The 17,500-nt window shown below is 55.0% G+C and overlaps 1 protein-coding gene across 1 annotated transcript in view; it reads right to left on the reverse strand.

Moving 5' to 3' along the window:
- LOC142467717 (disks large homolog 3-like) overlaps positions 1–17,428 on the reverse strand; it is a 58,286-nt gene extending 40,858 nt beyond the window's left edge. The window contains exon 1 of the mRNA XM_075573631.1: positions 16,550–17,428. Coding sequence (XP_075429746.1) covers positions 16,550–16,876 — 327 coding nt within the window. The 5' untranslated portion in view covers positions 16,877–17,428. The remainder of the gene's footprint in view (positions 1–16,549) is intronic.
- Between the last annotated feature and the right edge of the window lie 72 nt (positions 17,429–17,500).

Here is a 17,500-nt window from a genome sequence, read left to right on the forward strand (position 1 = left end):
TTGCACCGTCCCCTATTTTTCCCGCACTTGGCCCCCCTTATTGCCTTCCGCTGAGGGGACAAGCCAATATTTTTGTCACCGCCTGGCCTTGCAAAGGGCCGGGCGTGCACTCGTGCACACTTTTTTGTGTCGTCTGTCAGAGCACCTCCTGCACTGCATCGCACAGGAGCACTCGCACCATGGATTTTTGATGTTTCGTTTGTTGGGTTATCGTCACCCCTCTCTCCGGAGAGCAAAGACTGAGTGCTGGCTAGTAGTCGCCATCCCTTCGGGGAAGATTGCGGTGGGTTAGTAGGCGTCAGCCGAACACCCTAAAGACTTGGACCCTCCTGCGGCGCCAGCTGCACTAGGAGGGAACAGGATGGACGTCGGACTCCTCGGATGACGACGTCGATGTAACAGCAGGACTCCCAGGCTTCGGCAGGAGAGGACTGTCTATGGCACGGACTGGCCTACTCTCCGGAGCGCACTTTGTCACAAGTTTTGAGCACCTGGTCTCACTGGACCATGAGCACGGATTCAGAGGTGGAATCACTTTTTCACCACCAGGGCTACAAAAAAAAAAAAACAGCTGTCTGTGGGTGGTTTTCTGGGTATGCACCTTAACCCTGGCTGTGCTCAAAGCTGTGACCATGCAGCAAGCTTAAGCCTATAGGGAACCATGTTAAAAATGGTTATTGAGGCAAAAAGTGACACTGTCTGCTCATTTGCATGTCATTTCCCAGAATCCCTTGCTGCAGTGGAAGTGCTGTATGCTGGGTGATGATGGGGAAAGGCAGGGTTGCAGACCTGCCTAAGACATGCAGATGAGCATACAGTTATATATATATATATATATATATATATATATATATATGTATACCCAGAGTGCTGCGTCAGTATATATATATATATACCCAGAGTGCTGCGTCAGTATATATATACCCAGAGTGCTGCGTCAGTATATATATATACCCAGAGTGCTGCGTCAGTATATACCCAGAGTGCTGCGTCAGTATATACCCAGAGTGCTGCGTCAGTATATACCCAGAGTGCTGCGTCAGTATATACCCAGAGTGCTGCGTCAGTATATATATACCCAGAGTGCTGCGTCAGTATATACCCAGAGTGCTGCGTCAGTATATACCCAGAGTGCTGCGTCAGTATATACCCAGAGTGCTGCGTCAGTATATATATACCCAGAGTGCTGCGTCAGTATATATATACCCAGAGTGCTGCGTCAGTATATATATACCCAGAGTGCTGCGTCAGTATATATATACCCAGAGTGCTGCGTCAGTATATATATATATACCCAGAGTGCTGCGTCAGTATATATATATATACCCAGAGTGCTGCGTCAGTATATATATACCCAGAGTGCTGCGTCAGTATATACCCAGAGTGCTGCGTCAGTATATACCCAGAGTGCTGCGTCATTATATATACACCCAGAGTGCTACGTCAGTATATACCCAGAGTGCTGCGTCAGTATATATATATACCCAGAGTGCTGCGTCAGTATATATATATATATATACCCAGAGTGCTGCGTCAGTATATATATATATATATATATATATATATATATATATATATATACCCAGAGTGCTGCGTCAGTATATACCCAGAGTGCTGCGTTGGTATATACAGGGGGTTAAGATATATGTATATACCCAGAGTGCTGCGTCAGTATATACCCAGAGTGCTGCGTTGGTATATACAGGGGGTTAAGATATATATATATACAGGCAGTTCTGGACATATTTAGGTTCTAATTAGAGCTTTTTAGTGACACTATAATTAGTGTCCCATCGTCTGAGTTCATTGGCCCATATTCTCTAGTACGTGTTCCTGTGTATTGGGGAGGGCGAGAGGGACGTGTCCCTGTGTATTAGGGGAGAGGGTGAGAGGTATGTGTCCCTGTGTATTAGGAGAGGGTGAGAGGTATGTGTCCCTGTGTATTAGGAGAGGGTGAGAGGTACGTGTCCCTGTGTATTAGGAGGGAGTGAGAGGTACGTGTCCCTGTGTATTAGGAGGGGGTGAGAGGTACGTGTCCCTGTGTATTAGGAGGGGGTGAGAGGTACGTGTCCCTGTGTATTAGGAGGGGGTGAGAGGTACGTGGCCCTGTCTATTAGGAGGGGGTGAGAGGTACGTGGCCCTGTGTATTAGGAGGGGGTGAGAGGTACGTGTCCCTGTGTATTAGGAGGGGGTGAGAGGTACGTGGCCCTGTGTATTAGGAGGGGGTGAGAGGTACGTGGCCCTGTGTATTAGGAGGGGGTGAGAGGTACGTGTCCCTGTGTATTAGGAGGGGGTGAGAGGTACGTGGCCCTGTGTATTAGGAGGGGGTGAGAGGTACGTGTCCCTGGGTATTAGGAGGGGGTGAGAGGTACGTGGCCCTGTGTATTAGGAGGGGGTGAGAGGTACGTGTCCCTGTGTATTAGGAGGGGGTGAGAGGTACGTGGCCCTGTGTATTAGGAGGGGGTGAGAGGTACGTGGCCCTGTCTATTAGGAGGGGGTGAGAGGTACGTGGCCCTGTGTATTAGGAGGGGGTGAGAGGTACGTGTCCCTGTGTATTAGGAGGGGGTGAGAGGTACGTGGCCCTGTGTATTAGGAGGGGGTGAGAGGTACGTGGCCCTGTGTATTAGGAGGGGGTGAGAGGTACGTGTCCCTGTGTATTAGGAGGGGGTGAGAGGTACGTGTCCCTGTGTATTAGGAGGGGGTGAGAGGTACGTGTCCCTGTGTATTAGGAGGGGGTGAGAGGTACGTGTCCCTGTGTATTAGGAGGGGGTGAGAGGTACGTGACCCTGTGTATTGGGAGGGGATGAGGTACGTGTTCCTGTGTATTGGGAGGGGGTGAGAGGTACGTGTCCCTGTGTATTAGGAGGGGGTGAGAGGTACGTGTCCCTGTGTATTAGGAGGGGGTGAGAGGTACGTGTCCCTGTGTATTAGGAGGGGGTGAGAGGTATGTGTCCGTGTGTATTAGGAGGGGGTGAGAGGTACGTGTCCCTGTGTATTAGGAGGGGGTGAGAGGTACGTGTCCCTGTGTATTAGGAGGGGGTGAGAGGTACGTGTCCCTGTGTATTAGGAGGGGGTGAGAGGTACGTGTCCCTGTGTATTAGGAGGGGGTGAGAGGTACGTGTCCCTGTGTATTAGGAGGGGGTGAGAGGTACGTGTCCCTGTGTATTAGGAGGGGGTGAGAGGTACGTGTCCCTGTGTATTAGAAGGGGGTGAGAGGTACGTGGCCCTGTGTATTAGGAGGGGGTGAGAGGTACGTGTCCCTGGGTATTAGGAGGGGGTGAGAGGTACGTGTCCCTGTGTATTAGGAGGGGGTGAGAGGTACGTGTCCCTGTGTATTAGGAGGGGGTGAGAGGTACGTGTCCCTGTGTATTAGGAGGGGGTGAGAGGTACGTGTCCCTGTGTATTAGGAGGGGGTGAGAGGTACGTGTCCCTGTGTATTAGGAGGGGGTGAGAGGTACGTGTCCCTGTGTATTAGGAGGGGGTGAGAGGTACGTGTCCCTGTGTATTAGGAGGGGGTGAGAGGTACGTGTCCCTGTGTATTAGGAGGGGGTGAGAGGTACGTGTCCCTGTGTATTAGGAGGGGGTGAGAGGTACGTGTCCCTGTGTATTAGGAGGGGGTGAGAGGTACGTGTCCCTGTGTATTAGGAGGGAGTGAGAGGTACGTGTCCCTGTGCATTAGGAGGGGGTGAGAGGTACGTGTCCCTGTGTATTAGGAGGGGGTGAGAGGTACGTGGCCCTGTGTATTAGGAGGGGGTGAGAGGTACGTGTCCCTGGGTATTAGGAGGGGGTGAGAGGTACGTGGCCCTGTGTATTAGGAGGGGGTGAGAGGTACGTGTCCCTGGGTATTAGGAGGGGGTGAGAGGTACGTGTCCCTGTGTATTAGGAGGGAGTGAGAGGTACAACGTCCCTGTGTATTAGGAGGGGGTGAGAGGTACGTGTCCCTGTGTATTAGGAGGGGGTGAGAGGTACGTGTCCCTGTGTATTAGGAGGGGGTGAGAGGTACGTGCCCCTGTGTATTAGGAGGGGGTGAGAGGTACGTGTCCCTGTGTATTAGGAGGGGGTGAGAGGTACGTGTCCCTGTGTATTAGGAGGGGGTGAGAGGTACGTGTCCCTGTGTATTAGGAGGGGGTGAGAGGTACGTGTCCCTGTGTATTAGGAGGGGGTGAGAGGTACGTGTCCCTGTGTATTAGGAGGGGGTGAGAGGTACGTGTCCCTGTGCATTAGGAGGGGGTGAGAGGTACGTGTCCCTGTGCATTAGGAGGGGGTGAGAGGTACGTGTCCCTGTGTATTAGGAGGGGGTGAGAGGTACGTGTCCCTGTGTATTAGGAGGGGGTGAGAGGTACGTGTCCCTGTGTATTAGGAGGGGGTGAGAGGTACGTGTCCCTGTGTATTAGGAGGGGGTGAGAGGTACGTGTCCCTGTGTATTAGGAGGGGGTGAGAGGTACGTGTCCCTGTGTATTAGGAGGGGGTGAGAGGTACGTGTCCCTGTGTATTAGGAGGGGGTGAGAGGTACGTGTCCCTGTGTATTAGGAGGGGGTGAGAGGTACGTGTCCCTGTGTATTAGGAGGGGGTGAGAGGTACGTGTCCCTGTGTATTAGGAGGGGGTGAGAGGTACGTGGCCCTGTGTATTAGGAGGGGGTGAGAGGTACGTGTCCTGGGTATTAGGAGGGGGTGAGAGGTACGTGGCCCTGTGTATTAGGAGGGGGTGAGAGGTACGTGGCCCTGTGTATTAGGAGGGGGTGAGAGGTACGTGGCCCTGTGTATTAGGAGGGGGTGAGAGGTACGTGGCCCTGTCTATTAGGAGGGGGTGAGAGGTACGTGGCCCTGTGTATTAGGAGGGGGTGAGAGGTACGTGTCCCTGTGTATTAGGAGGGGGTGAGAGGTACGTGGCCCTGTGTATTAGGAGGGGGTGAGAGGTACGTGGCCCTGTGTATTAGGAGGGGGTGAGAGGTACGTGTCCCTGTGTATTAGGAGGGGGTGAGAGGTACGTGTCCCTGTGTATTAGGAGGGGGTGAGAGGTACGTGTCCCTGTGTATTAGGAGGGGGTGAGAGGTACGTGTCCCTGTGTATTAGGAGAGGGTGAGAGGTACGTGTCCCTGTGTATCAGGAGGGGGTGAGAGGTACGTGTCCCTGTGTATTAGGAGGGGGTGAGAGGTACGTGTCCCTGTGTATTAGGAGAGGGTGAGAGGTACGTGTACCTGTGTATTAGGAGGGGGTGAGAGGTACGTGTCCCTGTGTATTAGGAGGGGGTGAGAGGTACGTGTCCCTGTGTATTAGGAGGGGGTGAGAGGTACGTGTCCCTGTGTATTAGGAGAGGGTGAGAGGTACGTGTCCCTGTGTATTAGGAGGGGGTGAGAGGTACGTGACCCTGTGTATTGGGAGGGGATGAGGTACGTGTTCCTGTGTATTAGGAGGGGGTGAGAGGTACGTGTCCTGTGTATTAGGAGGGGGTGAGAGGTACGTGTCCCTGTGTATTAGGAGGGGGTGAGAGGTACGTGTCCCTGTGTATTAGGAGGGGGTGAGAGGTACGTGTCCCTGTGTATTAGGAGGGGGTGAGAGGTACGTGTCCCTGTGTATTAGGAGGGGGTGAGAGGTACGTGTCCCTGTGTATTAGGAGGGGGTGAGAGGTACGTGTCCCTGTGTATTAGGAGGGGGTGAGAGGTACGTGTCCCTGTGTATTAGGAGGGGGTGAGAGGTACGTGTTAGGAGGGGGTGAGAGGTACGTGTCCCTGTGTATTAGGAGGGGGTGAGAGGTACGTGTCCCTGTGTATTAGGAGGGGGTGAGAGGTACGTGTCCCTGTGTATTAGGAGGGGGGTGAGAGGTACGTGTCCCTGTGCATTAGGAGGGGGTGAGAGGTACGTGTCCCTGTGCATTAGGAGGGGGTGAGAGGTACGTGTCCCTGTGTATTAGGAGGGGGTGAGAGGTACGTGTCCCTGTGTATTAGGAGGGGGTGAGAGGTACGTGTCCCTGTGTATTAGGAGGGGGGGTGAGAGGTACGTGTCCCTGTGTATTAGGAGGGGGTGAGAGGTATGTGTCTTTGTGTATTAGGAGGGGGTGAGAGGTACGTGTCCCTGTTTATTAGGAGGGGGGTGATAGGTATGTGTTCCTGTGTATTAGGAGGGGGTGAGAGGTCTGTGTCCCTGTGTATTAGGAGGGGGTGAGAGGTATGTGTCCCTGTGTATTAGGAGGGGGTGAGAGGTACGTGTCCCTGTGTATTAGGAGGGGGTGAGAGGTACGTGTCCCTGTGTATTAGGAGGGGGTGAGAGGTACGTGTCCCTGTGTATTAGGAGGGGGTGAGAGGTACGTGTCCCTGTGTATTAGGAGGGGGTGAGAGGTATGTGTTCCTGTGTATTAGGAGGGGGGTGATAGGGCCTCCGGACCGTGGATTAAACGGCAGATTTTCCGCCTCAATCTCCCATAACCAGACGATCAATATTGAGCTGTAGGAACAGGGGGGGGGGGGGTAGGAATGTGTGCAGTGATGGGGGGGGGGGGGTAAGTTGGGGGGGTGGGGAATGTGTGCAGTGATGGGGGGGGGTAAGTTGGGGGGTGGGGAATGTGTGCAATGATGGGGGGGTAAGTTGGGGTGTGGGGAATGTGTGCAGTGATGGGGGGGTAAGTTGGGGGGGTGGGGAATGTGTGCAGTGATGGGGGGGGTAAGTTGGGGGGGTGGGGAATGTGTGCAATGATGGGGGGGTTAAGTTGGGGGGGGTAGGAATGTGTGCAGTGATGGGAGGGGGGTAAGTTGGGGGGGTGGGGAATGTGTGCAGTGATGGGGGGGGGGGGTAAGTTGGGGGGGGTGGGGAATGTGTGCAATGATGGGGGGTAAGTTGGGGGGGTGGGGAATGTGTGCAGTGATGTGGGGGGGTAAGTTGGGGGGGTGGGGAATGTGTGCAATGATGGGGGGGTAAGTTGGGGGGTGGGGAATGTGTGCAGTGATGGGGGGGTAAGTTGGGGGGTGGGGAATGTGTGCAGTGATGGGAGGGGGGTAAGTTGGGTGGGTGGGGAATGTGTGCAGTGATGGGGGGGGGGGGGGTAAGTTGGGGGGGTAGGAATGTGTGCAGTGATGGGAGGGGGGTAAGTTGGGTGGGTGGGGAATGTGTGCAGTGATGGGGGGGGGGTAAGTTGGGGGGGTGGGGAATGTGTGCAATGATGGGGGGGGTAAGTTGGGGGGGGGGGAATGTGTGCAGTGATGGGGGGGTAAGTTGGGGGGGTGGGGAATGTGTGCAGTGATGGGGGGGGTAAGTTGGGGGGTGGGGAATGTGTGCAATGATGGGGGGGGGGGGGGTAAGTTGAGGGGTGGGGGCAGTAACCCCTAACACTTCACAACATAAACACCAAGCCTAACAGCAACCTTAATTATATTACCACAGCCAATCGGAAGCTACCATGGAACATCCTCAAACATGTATAATACCCCTCCCCCCAATCATTACTCTGTATAATACCCCTCCCCCAATCATTACTCTGTATAATACCCCTCCCCCAATCATTACTCTGTATAATACCCCTCCCCCCAATCATTACTCTGTATAATACCCCTCCCCCAATCATTACTCTGTATAATACCCCTCCCTCCAATCATTACTCTGTATAATACCCCTCCCTCCAATCATTACTCTGTATAATACCCCTCCCCCAATCATTACTCTGTGAGTGGGAGAGGGGTGGGTGTGAGTGGGAGAGGGGATGAGTGGGAGAGGGGATGAGTGGGAGAGGGGATGAGTGGGAGAGGGGATGAGTGGGAGAGGGGATGAGTGGGAGAGGGGATGAGTGGGAGAGGGGATGAGTGGGAGAGGGGGTGAGTGGGAGAGGGGGTGAGTGGGAGAGGGGGTGAGTGGGAGAGGGGGTGAGTGGGAGAGGGGGTGAGTGGGAGAGGGGGTGAGTGGGAGAGGGGGTGAGTGGGAGAGGGGTGAATGTGAGTGGGAGAGGGGTGGGTGGGAGAGGGGTGGGTGTGAGTGGGAGAGGGGTGGGTGTGAGTGTGAGAGGGGTGGGTGGGAGAGGGGTGGGTGTGGGTGTGAGTGGGAGAGGGGTGGGTGTGGGTGTGGGTGGGAGAGGGGTGGGTGTGGGTGTGGGTGGGAGAGGGGTGGGTGTGGGTGTGGGTGGGAGAGGGGTGGGTGTGGGTGTGGGTGGGAGAGGGGTGGGTGTGGGTGGGAGAGGGGTGGGTGTGGGTGGGAGAGGGGTGGGTGGGGTGGGTGTGAGTGGGAGAGGGGTGGGTGTGAGTGGGAGAGGGGTGGGTGTGAGTGGGAGAGGGGTGAGTGTGAGTGGGGTGGGTGTGAGTGGGGTGGGTGTGAGTGGGAGAGGGGTGGGTGGGAGAGGGGTGAGTGTGAGTGGGAGAGGGGTGAGAGGGGTGAGAGGGGTGGGTGTGAGTGTGAGAGGGGTGAGTGTGAGAGGGGTGAGTGTGAGAGGGGTGAGTGTGAGAGGGGTGAGTGTGAGTGTGAGAGGGGTGGGTGTAAGTGTGAGAGGGGTGAGTGTGAGAGGGGTGAGTGTGAGTGTGAGAGGGGTGGGTGTGGGTGTAAGTGTGAGAGGGGTGAGTGTGAGAGGGGTGGGTGTGAGTGTGAGAGGGGTGGGTGTGAGTGTGAGAGGGGTGGGTGTGAGTGTGAGAGGGGTGGGTGTGAGTGTGAGAGGGGTGGGTGTGAGTGTGAGAGGGGTGGGTGTGGGTGGGAGAGGGGTGGGTGGGAGAGGGGTGGGTGTGGGTGTGGGTGGGAGAGGGGTGGGTGTGGGTGTGGGTGTGAGTGGGAGAGGGGTGAGTGTGAGGATGCTCGGTACACAGCGATCTGTGCTGGAGGAGGTTTCCATGGTAACCGGGTTTCCGGCTTGTCCTGCTCCTTCCCCTCCGGGATAATTAACCCTGTCACTGCCAGGAATCTGCCTGGAGAAGTCCCTGGCTCCCAAGCAGCACATATGGCCGTAAAGGTAAAACTCAGTGAGCTTCTTCCTGACTCGGAATTTCTTTATTTCTATTGAAAAACATATTTAAGACGCATTCTTCAGAACTTGTTATTAATAATAATTATCAATATACCTCCTTCTTAAATACAGAAAGATCATTTCATTTTAACTTCCTCAGAACTCACCTGCTGGGTGGGACGTGGGACCCCTGAGTGGGGTATCCCCCTGGGTGGGACCCCTGAGTGGGGTATCCCCCTGGGTGGGACGCGGGAGCCCTGAGTGGGGTATCCCCCTGGGTGGGACGTGGGACCCCTGAGTGGGGTATCCCCCTGGGTGGGACGCGGGAGCCCTGAGTGGGGTATCCCCCTGGGTGGGATGCGGGAGCCCTGAGTGGGGTATCCCCCTGGGTGGGATGCGGGAGCCCTGAGTGGGGTATCCCCCTGGGTGGGACGCGGGAGCCCTGAGTGGGGTATCCCCCTGGGTGGGACGCGGGAGCCCTGAGTGGGGTATCCCCCTGGGTGGGATGCGGGAGCCCTGAGTGGGGTATCCCCCTGGGTGGGACACGGGAGCCCTGAGTGGGGTATCCCCCTGGGTGGGACGCGGGAGCCCTGAGTGGGGTTATCCCCTTGGTTGGGACGCGGGAGCTCTGAATGGGGGTATCCCCTTGGTGGGACGCGGGAGACCCGAGTTCTGTTATCCCCCTGGTTGGGATGTTGGAGCCCTGAGTGGGTTTATCCCCCTGGTTGGGACGTTGGAGCCCTGAGTGGGGTTATCCCCTGGTTGGGACATTGGAGCCCTGAGTGGGGATATCCCCCTGGTTGGGTCGTTGGAGCCCTGAGTGGGGTTATCCCCTTGGTTGGGACGTTGGAGCCCTGAGTGGGGTTATACCCTTGGTTGGGATGTTGGAGCCCTGAGTGGGGATACCCCCCTGGTTTGGGACGTTGGAGCCCTGAGTGGGGATATCCCCCTGGTTGGGTCGTTGGAGCCCTGAGTGGGGTTATCCCCTTGGTTGGGATGTTGGAGCCCTGAGTGGGGTTATACCCTTGGTTGGGATGTTGGAGCCCTGAGTGGGGATACCCCCCTGGTTTGGGACGTTGGAGCCCTGAGTGGGGTTATCCCCTTGGTTGGGACGTTGGAGCCCTGAGTGGGGATATCCCCCTGGTTTGGGACGTTGGAGCCCTGAGTGGGGTTATCCCCTTGGTTGGGACATTGGAGCCCTGAGTGGGGTTATCCCCTTGGTTTGGACGTTGGAGCCCTGAGTGGGGTTATCCCCCTGGTTGGGACGTTGGAGCCCTGAGTGGGGTTATACCCTTGGTTGGGATGTTGGAGCCCTGAGTGGGGATACCCCCCTGGTTTGGGACGTTGGAGCCCTGAGTGGGGTTATCCCCTTGGTTGGGACGTTGGAGCCCTGAGTGGGGATATCCCCCTGGTTTGGGACGTTGGAGCCCTGAGTGGGGTTATCCCCTTGGTTGGGACATTGGAGCCCTGAGTGGGGTTATCCCCTTGGTTGGGACGTTGGAGCCCTGAGTGGGGTTATCCCCCCGGTTGGGACGTTGGAGCCCTGAGTGGGTTATCCCTCTGGGTGGGACGTTGGAGCCCTGAGTGGGGTATGCCCCTGGGTGGGACGCGGGAGCCCTGAGAGGGGGTATCCCCTTGGTTGGGACATTGGAGCCCTGAGTGGGGTTATACCCTTGGTTGGGACGTTGGAGCCCTGAGTGGGGATATCCCCTTGATTGGGACGTTGGAGCCCTGAGTGGGGATATCCCCTTGGTTGGGACGTTGGAGCCCTGAGTGGAGTTATCCCCTTGGTTGGGACGTTGGAGCCCTGAGTGGAGTTATCCCCTTGGTTGGGACGTTGGAGCCGAGTGGGTTTATCCCCCTGGTTGGGACGTTGGAGCTCTGAGTGGGGTTATCCCCTTGGTTGGGACGTTGGAGCCTTGAGTGGGGATATCCCCCTGGTTTGGGACGTTGGAGCCCTGAGTGGGGTTATCCCCCTTGGTGGGACGCGGGAGACCCGAGTGCTGTTATCCCCCTGGTTGGGACGTTGGAGACCTGAGTGGGGTTATCCCCTTGGTTGGGACGTTGGAGCCCTGAGTGGGGTTATCCCCTTGGTTGGGACGTTGGAGCCCTGAGTGGGGTTATCCCCTTGGTTGGGACGTTGGAGCCCTGAGTGGGGTTATCCCCTTGGTTGGGACGTTGGAGCCCTGAGTGGGGTTATCCCCTTGGTTGGGACGTTGGAGCCCTGAGTGGGGTTATCCCCTAGTTGGGACGTTGGAGCCCTGAGTGGGGATATCCCCTGGTTGGGACGTCGGAGCCCTGAGTGGGGTTATCCAGGTATAATGATATGTGCACATATTGATAAGTCACACTTTAGCACACATATCCTGAGTACTCTGTGTATAAAAGTTGTCACGTGAAACTTCTGTAAAACAGACACCTCAGTGGCTTATCTACCATACATACACACATACATGTGTACGCACACATAAGCACATATACAGTATACACACGCACACTCACACACACGCACATACATGTATACACACGCACACTCACACACACGTACATGTATACACACGCAGACTCACACACACGCACTTGTATACACACGCAGACTCACACACGCACTTGTATACACACACATGTATACACACGCACAGTCACACACACACACTTGTATACACACACACATGTATACACATGCACACTGACACGCACATGTATACACACGCACACTCACACACACGCACATGTATGCACACGCACACTCACACACACGTATACACGCACACTCACACACACGCATATGTATACACACGCACGCAATCACAATAATGTACCTATGAACACAAACATATTAAGGCATGCACACGCACTCCACACAAACACACATGCATACTCAGACACGTGCTCTTGTACAAACATACTAATAAACACACACAACATAGACCTATAAACATACACATACATACATACATACATACATACATACATACATACATACATACATACATACATACATACATACATGTGGTAAAGAATATTGGATTATTTCAGGAAAAGAAACAGACTGTTTTTCTCTCTACCTATCGGGAGCTGTCTCTCTACCTGTCGGGAGCTGTCTCTCTACCTGTCGGGAGCTGTCTCTCTACCTGTCGGGAGCTGTCTCTCTACCTGTCGGGAGCTGTCTCTCTACCTGTCGGGAGCTGTCTCTCTACCTGTCGGGAGCTGTCTCTCTACCTGTCGGGGGCTGTCTCTCTACCTGTCGGGGGCTGTCTCTCTACCTGTCGGGGGCTGTCTCTCTACCTGTCGGGGGCTGTCTCTCTACCTGTCGGGGGCTGTCTCTCTACCTGTCGGGGGCTGTCTCTCTACCTGTCGGGGGCTGTCTCTCTACCTGTCGGGGGCTGTCTCTCTACCTGTCGGGGGCTGTCTCTCTACCTGTCGGGGGCTGTCTCTCTACCTGTCGGGGGCTGTCTCTCTACCTGTCGGGGGCTGTCTCTCTACCTGTCGGGGGCTGTCTCTCTACCTGTCGGGGGCTGTCTCTCTACCTGTCGGGGGCTGTCTCTCTACCTGTCGGGGGCTGTCTCTCTACCTGTCGGGGGCTGTCTCTCTACCTGTCGGGGGCTGTCTCTCTACCTGTCGGGGGCTGTCTCTCTACCTGTCGGGGGCTGTCTCTCTACCTGTCGGGGGCTGTCTCTCTACCTGTCGGGGGCTGTCTCTCTACCTGTCGGGGGCTGTCTCTCTACCTGTCGGGGGCTGTCTCTCTACCTGTCGGGGGCTGTCTCTCTACCTGTCGGGGGCTGTCTCTCTACCTGTCGGGGGCTGTCTCTCTACCTGTCGGGGGCTGTCTCTCTACCTGTCGGGGGCTGTCTCTCTACCTGTCGGGGGCTGTCTCTCTACCTGTCGGGTGCTGTCTCTCTACCTGTCGGGTGCTGTCTCTCTACCTGTCGGGTGCTGTCTCTCTACCTGTCGGGGGCTGTCTCTCTACCTGTCGGGGGCTGTCTCTCTACCTGTCGGGGGCTGTCTCTCTACCTGTCGGGGGCTGTCTCTCTACCTGTCGGGGGCTGTCTCTCTACCTGTCGGGGGCTGTCTCTCTACCTGTCGGGGGCTGTCTCTCTCCCCGTCTCTCTACACATGGGAGGCTGTCTCTCTACACATGGGAGGCTGTCTCTCTACACATGGGAGGCTGTCTCTCTACACATGGGAGGCTGTCTCTCTACACATGGGAGGCTGTCTCTCTACACATGGGAGGCTGTCTCTCTACACATGGGAGGCTGTCTCTCTACACATGGGAGGCTGTCTCTCTACACATGGGAGGCTGTCTCTCTACACATGGGAGGCTGTCTCTCTACACATGGGAGGCTGTCTCTCTACACATGGGAGGCTGTCTCTCTACACATGGGAGGCTGTCTCTCTACACATGGGAGGCTGTCTCTCTACACATCGGGCGCTGTCTCTTCCTGGGTTTTCCATCCCTGCACAGCCTCCATTTTACAGCACACACATTTCTCCGTCCATTTTCTGCGCTGATTCTTAGGCTGTAACACACACACACACGCCGGGAGCATATACACGGGGTGTATACATATACTGAGGACTGGAAACTGACATGGAGCTATATATAGACGAAGCAGGCACAAAATATACTCATAGATATATATCATTTAGATTGCAAGCTTTCTGGGACACGAATTGCCAGCGTGTAACAATAATATTTATTGAGTCTAGGTCAAAGGGAACAAGAGCAGAGAGATTTGTACTCATCAGGATGAGGAGAGTGGGAGGTAAACGTGGATTTAGTATGTGTGTTATGTGATGGAATATGGAGAGAAGGAACAAAGTATGCCAGTCTCACTCATTGGGGGCCAGTCTCGCTCATTGGGGGCCAGTCTCGCTCATTGGGGGCCAGTCTCGCTCATTGGGGGCCAGTCTCGCTCATTGGGGGCCAGTCTCGCTCATTGGGGGCCAGTCTCGCTCATTGGGAGGACAGTCTCACTCATTGGGAGGACAGTCTCACTCATTGGGAGGACAGTCTCACTCATTGGGAGGACAGTCTCACTCATTGGGAGGACAGTCTCACTCATTGGGAGGACAGTCTCACTCATTGGGAGGACAGTCTCACTCATTGGGAGGACAGTCTCACTCATTGGGAGGACAGTCTCACTCATTGGGAGGACAGTCTCACTCATTGGGAGGACAGTCTCACTCATTGGGAGGACAGTCTCACTCATTGGGAGGACAGTCTCACTCATTGGGAGGACAGTCTCACTCATTGGGAGGACAGTCTCACTCATTGGGAGGACAGTCTCACTCATTGGGAGGACAGTCTCACTCATTGGGAGGACAGTCTCACTCATTGGGAGGACAGTCTCACTCATTGGGAGGACAGTCTCACTCATTGGGAGGACAGTCTCACTCATTGGGAGGACAGTCTCACTCATTGGGAGGACAGTCTCACTCATTGGGAGGACAGTCTCACTCATTGGGAGGACAGTCTCACTCATTGGGAGGACAGTCTCACTCATTGGGAGGACAGTCTCACTCATTGGGAGGACAGTCTCACTCATTGGGAGGACAGTCTCACGCATTGGGAGGACAGTCTCACTCATTGGGAGGACAGTCTCACTCATTGGGGTCCAGTTTAATTATTCGGGGGCCAGTCTCGTTCATTGGGGGCCGGTCTCAAACATTGGGGGTCCTTCTCACTCATTAGGGGCCAGTCTCACTCATTGGGTGGGTCAGCCACACTCATTGGGTGGGTCAGCCACACTCATTGGGTGGGTCAGCCTCACTCATTGGGGGGCAGCCACACTCATTGGAGGGCTGCCACACTCATTGGAGGGCAGCCACACTCATTGGAGGGCAGTCTCACTCATTGGGGACAGTCTTACTCATTGGCGAGCATTCACACATAACATGTGGGGCTCACCTCACTGCCGTCCTCTTCCAAAAATAAATTTTGGCAACAATCTGACACCTAAACGAAGCCCACCACACCCTACTGCCCTCCACCAAATAACCCCATTACACCCTACAGCCCTTCGCCAAATAACCCAATCACACCCTACTGCCCTCCACCAAATAACTCATCACACCCTACTGCCCTCCACCAAATACCTCAGCACACCCTACTGCCCTCCACCAAATATCCCCACCACACCCTACTGCCCTACAATAAATAACCCCATCACACCCTACTGCCCTCCACCAAATACCTCAGCACACCCTACTGCCCTCCACCAAATATCCCCACCACACCCTACTGTCCTCCACCAAATATCCCCATCACACTCTACTGCCCTCTGCCAAATAACCCCATAACACCCTACTGCCCTCCACCAAATAACCCCATCACACCCTACTGCCCTACACCAAATAACCCCATCACACCCTACTGCCCTCCACCAAATACCTCATCACACCCTACTGCCCTCCACCAAATATCCCCTTCACACCCTACTGCCCTCCACCAAATATCCCCACCACACCCTACTGCCCTACAATAAATAACCCCATCACACCCTACTGCCCTCCACCAAATACCTCAGCACACCCTACTGCCCTCCACCAAATATCCCCACCACACCCTACTGTCCTCCACCAAATATCCCCATCACACTCTACTGCCCTCTGCCAAATAACCCCATAACACCCTACTGCCCTCCACCAAATAACCCCATCACACCCTACTGCCCTACACCAAATAACCCCATCACACCCTACTGCCCTCCACCAAATACCTCATCACACCCTACTGCCCTCCACCAAATATCCCCTTCACACCCTACTGTTCTCCACCAAATATCCCCTTCACACCCTACTGCCCTCCACCAAATATCCCCAGTACCTAATACCCCTTCCTGACAAATCCTGTTTTTACGCCCTCACATACAACCTGATACCCCATCACCTGTCCCCACTGTCTCTCACCAGACTGTCACACCCTGTCGGCCTCCTCAGCACACATTTGCTCCTCCTGTCCCTATAGATAAGTCTATCTATCAAATGTGTGTGTATATAAACATTCTTGCACTTCCACCTATACAGCAACCTATAGAAAATTCTGTATATGTACGCTTACCACACACTATACAAAAACAATTGGGCACACATACAATACAGAAAAACACATGCATATGTATCTATAGAGTACAAACACACACTATACGTACATCAACACAACATACAAAAACAAGTACAAATAAATACACCCACACACTACATACTGTACATCAACACATACCGAGTTATATACACCCACACTCTATGCACACACACATATCCAAGTGCACATTATACACACACACATACACACATAAATTCACACGTTATACAGACGCACACACATACACACACATACACATTATGCACATATCTATGCACACCTTATACAACACAAATAATTCCTTGGTATCATGATACAGTGTGTGTGTGTGTGTGTGTGTGTGTGTGTGTGTGTGTGTGTGTGTGTGTGTGTGTGTGTGTGTGTGTGTGTGTGTGTATTATATACACACACAGGCCTCTGTATATATCGTCCCATACAAACGTGTGACCCTGTTGTGTGGTGGCAGGGATTAAACGCAGAGGGTTTTACGAAGAGGTGACCTGTGGGGGGGTGGGGGGGATGGTCAGTGGCGGTCACTGGCGGTCACTCACCTGTTCATACCAGTCACGGTTGGTGCAGGTGCACTCCGGCCACCAGTTGCTGTTGCCATTCATTTTAGGGGTGGCGCTCTTGGGGGGGCCTTTTAGGGTGGGGGTGGGATTTTCCCGAGCGGCTGGGACGAGCTTTGCTTTTCCGCGGGCAGTGGGGGTGACGGCAGGCTGTGACGGGAGGGTCTGAGAGCTGTAGCCCCCATATCCGCCCCCATATTGCTCATGCTGCCACTCTCCATACGTGGGGGGCTCCATCCTGCGCAGGGCAGACATGCGAGACACCTCGTAACACTCCGGGCACTTGCAGCAGTGCTGGTGTTTGTGCATCGTAAGCTCCGGAACCACTGAGCCCAATCACAGACCCACTGCTGGGGGAGCTTCCAAATCCGCCGCCTCAGGGGGAGGGTAACCGCCTCAGTGCCCAAAAACCCCCGCGAGAGGGAGGGGCGGGTAACCGCCTTAGTGCCCAAATACCCACATCAGGGGGGGGAGTAACCGCCTCAGTGCCCAAATACCCACATCAGGGGGGGGGAGTAACTGCCTCAGTGCCCAAATACCCCCGCGATATGGGGGGGGGGCAGGTAACTGTCTCAGTGCCCAAATACCCCCGCGAGAGGGGGGGTGGATAACTGTCTCAGTGCCCAAATACCCCCACGAGAGGGAGGGGTGGGGGGCGGGTACCCGTCTCAGTGCCCCAAATAAAATACACCTCACGAGGGAGGGGGCAGATCTGGCGGGGGGGGGGGAGGGGGGGAGAGAATTCTATTTTGTAAAATCCAAAAATGCGGAAATCAAGAGAAGAAAATACCAAGATCTGCCCCGATTTTCTTCCCCCCCTCCCCCTGATTTATGTTAAACATCACCCCCTCCCCACCCCCCCTGATTTTCTAAGCGTGAATTGTGCAGCCCCCTCCCCCTCCTCGGTATTTTCCGGGTGTGCAGGTCCCCCCC

The sequence above is a fragment of the Ascaphus truei genome, chromosome 16 (genome assembly GCF_040206685.1).
Source record: "Ascaphus truei isolate aAscTru1 chromosome 16, aAscTru1.hap1, whole genome shotgun sequence".
NCBI lineage: Eukaryota > Metazoa > Chordata > Amphibia > Anura > Ascaphidae > Ascaphus > Ascaphus truei.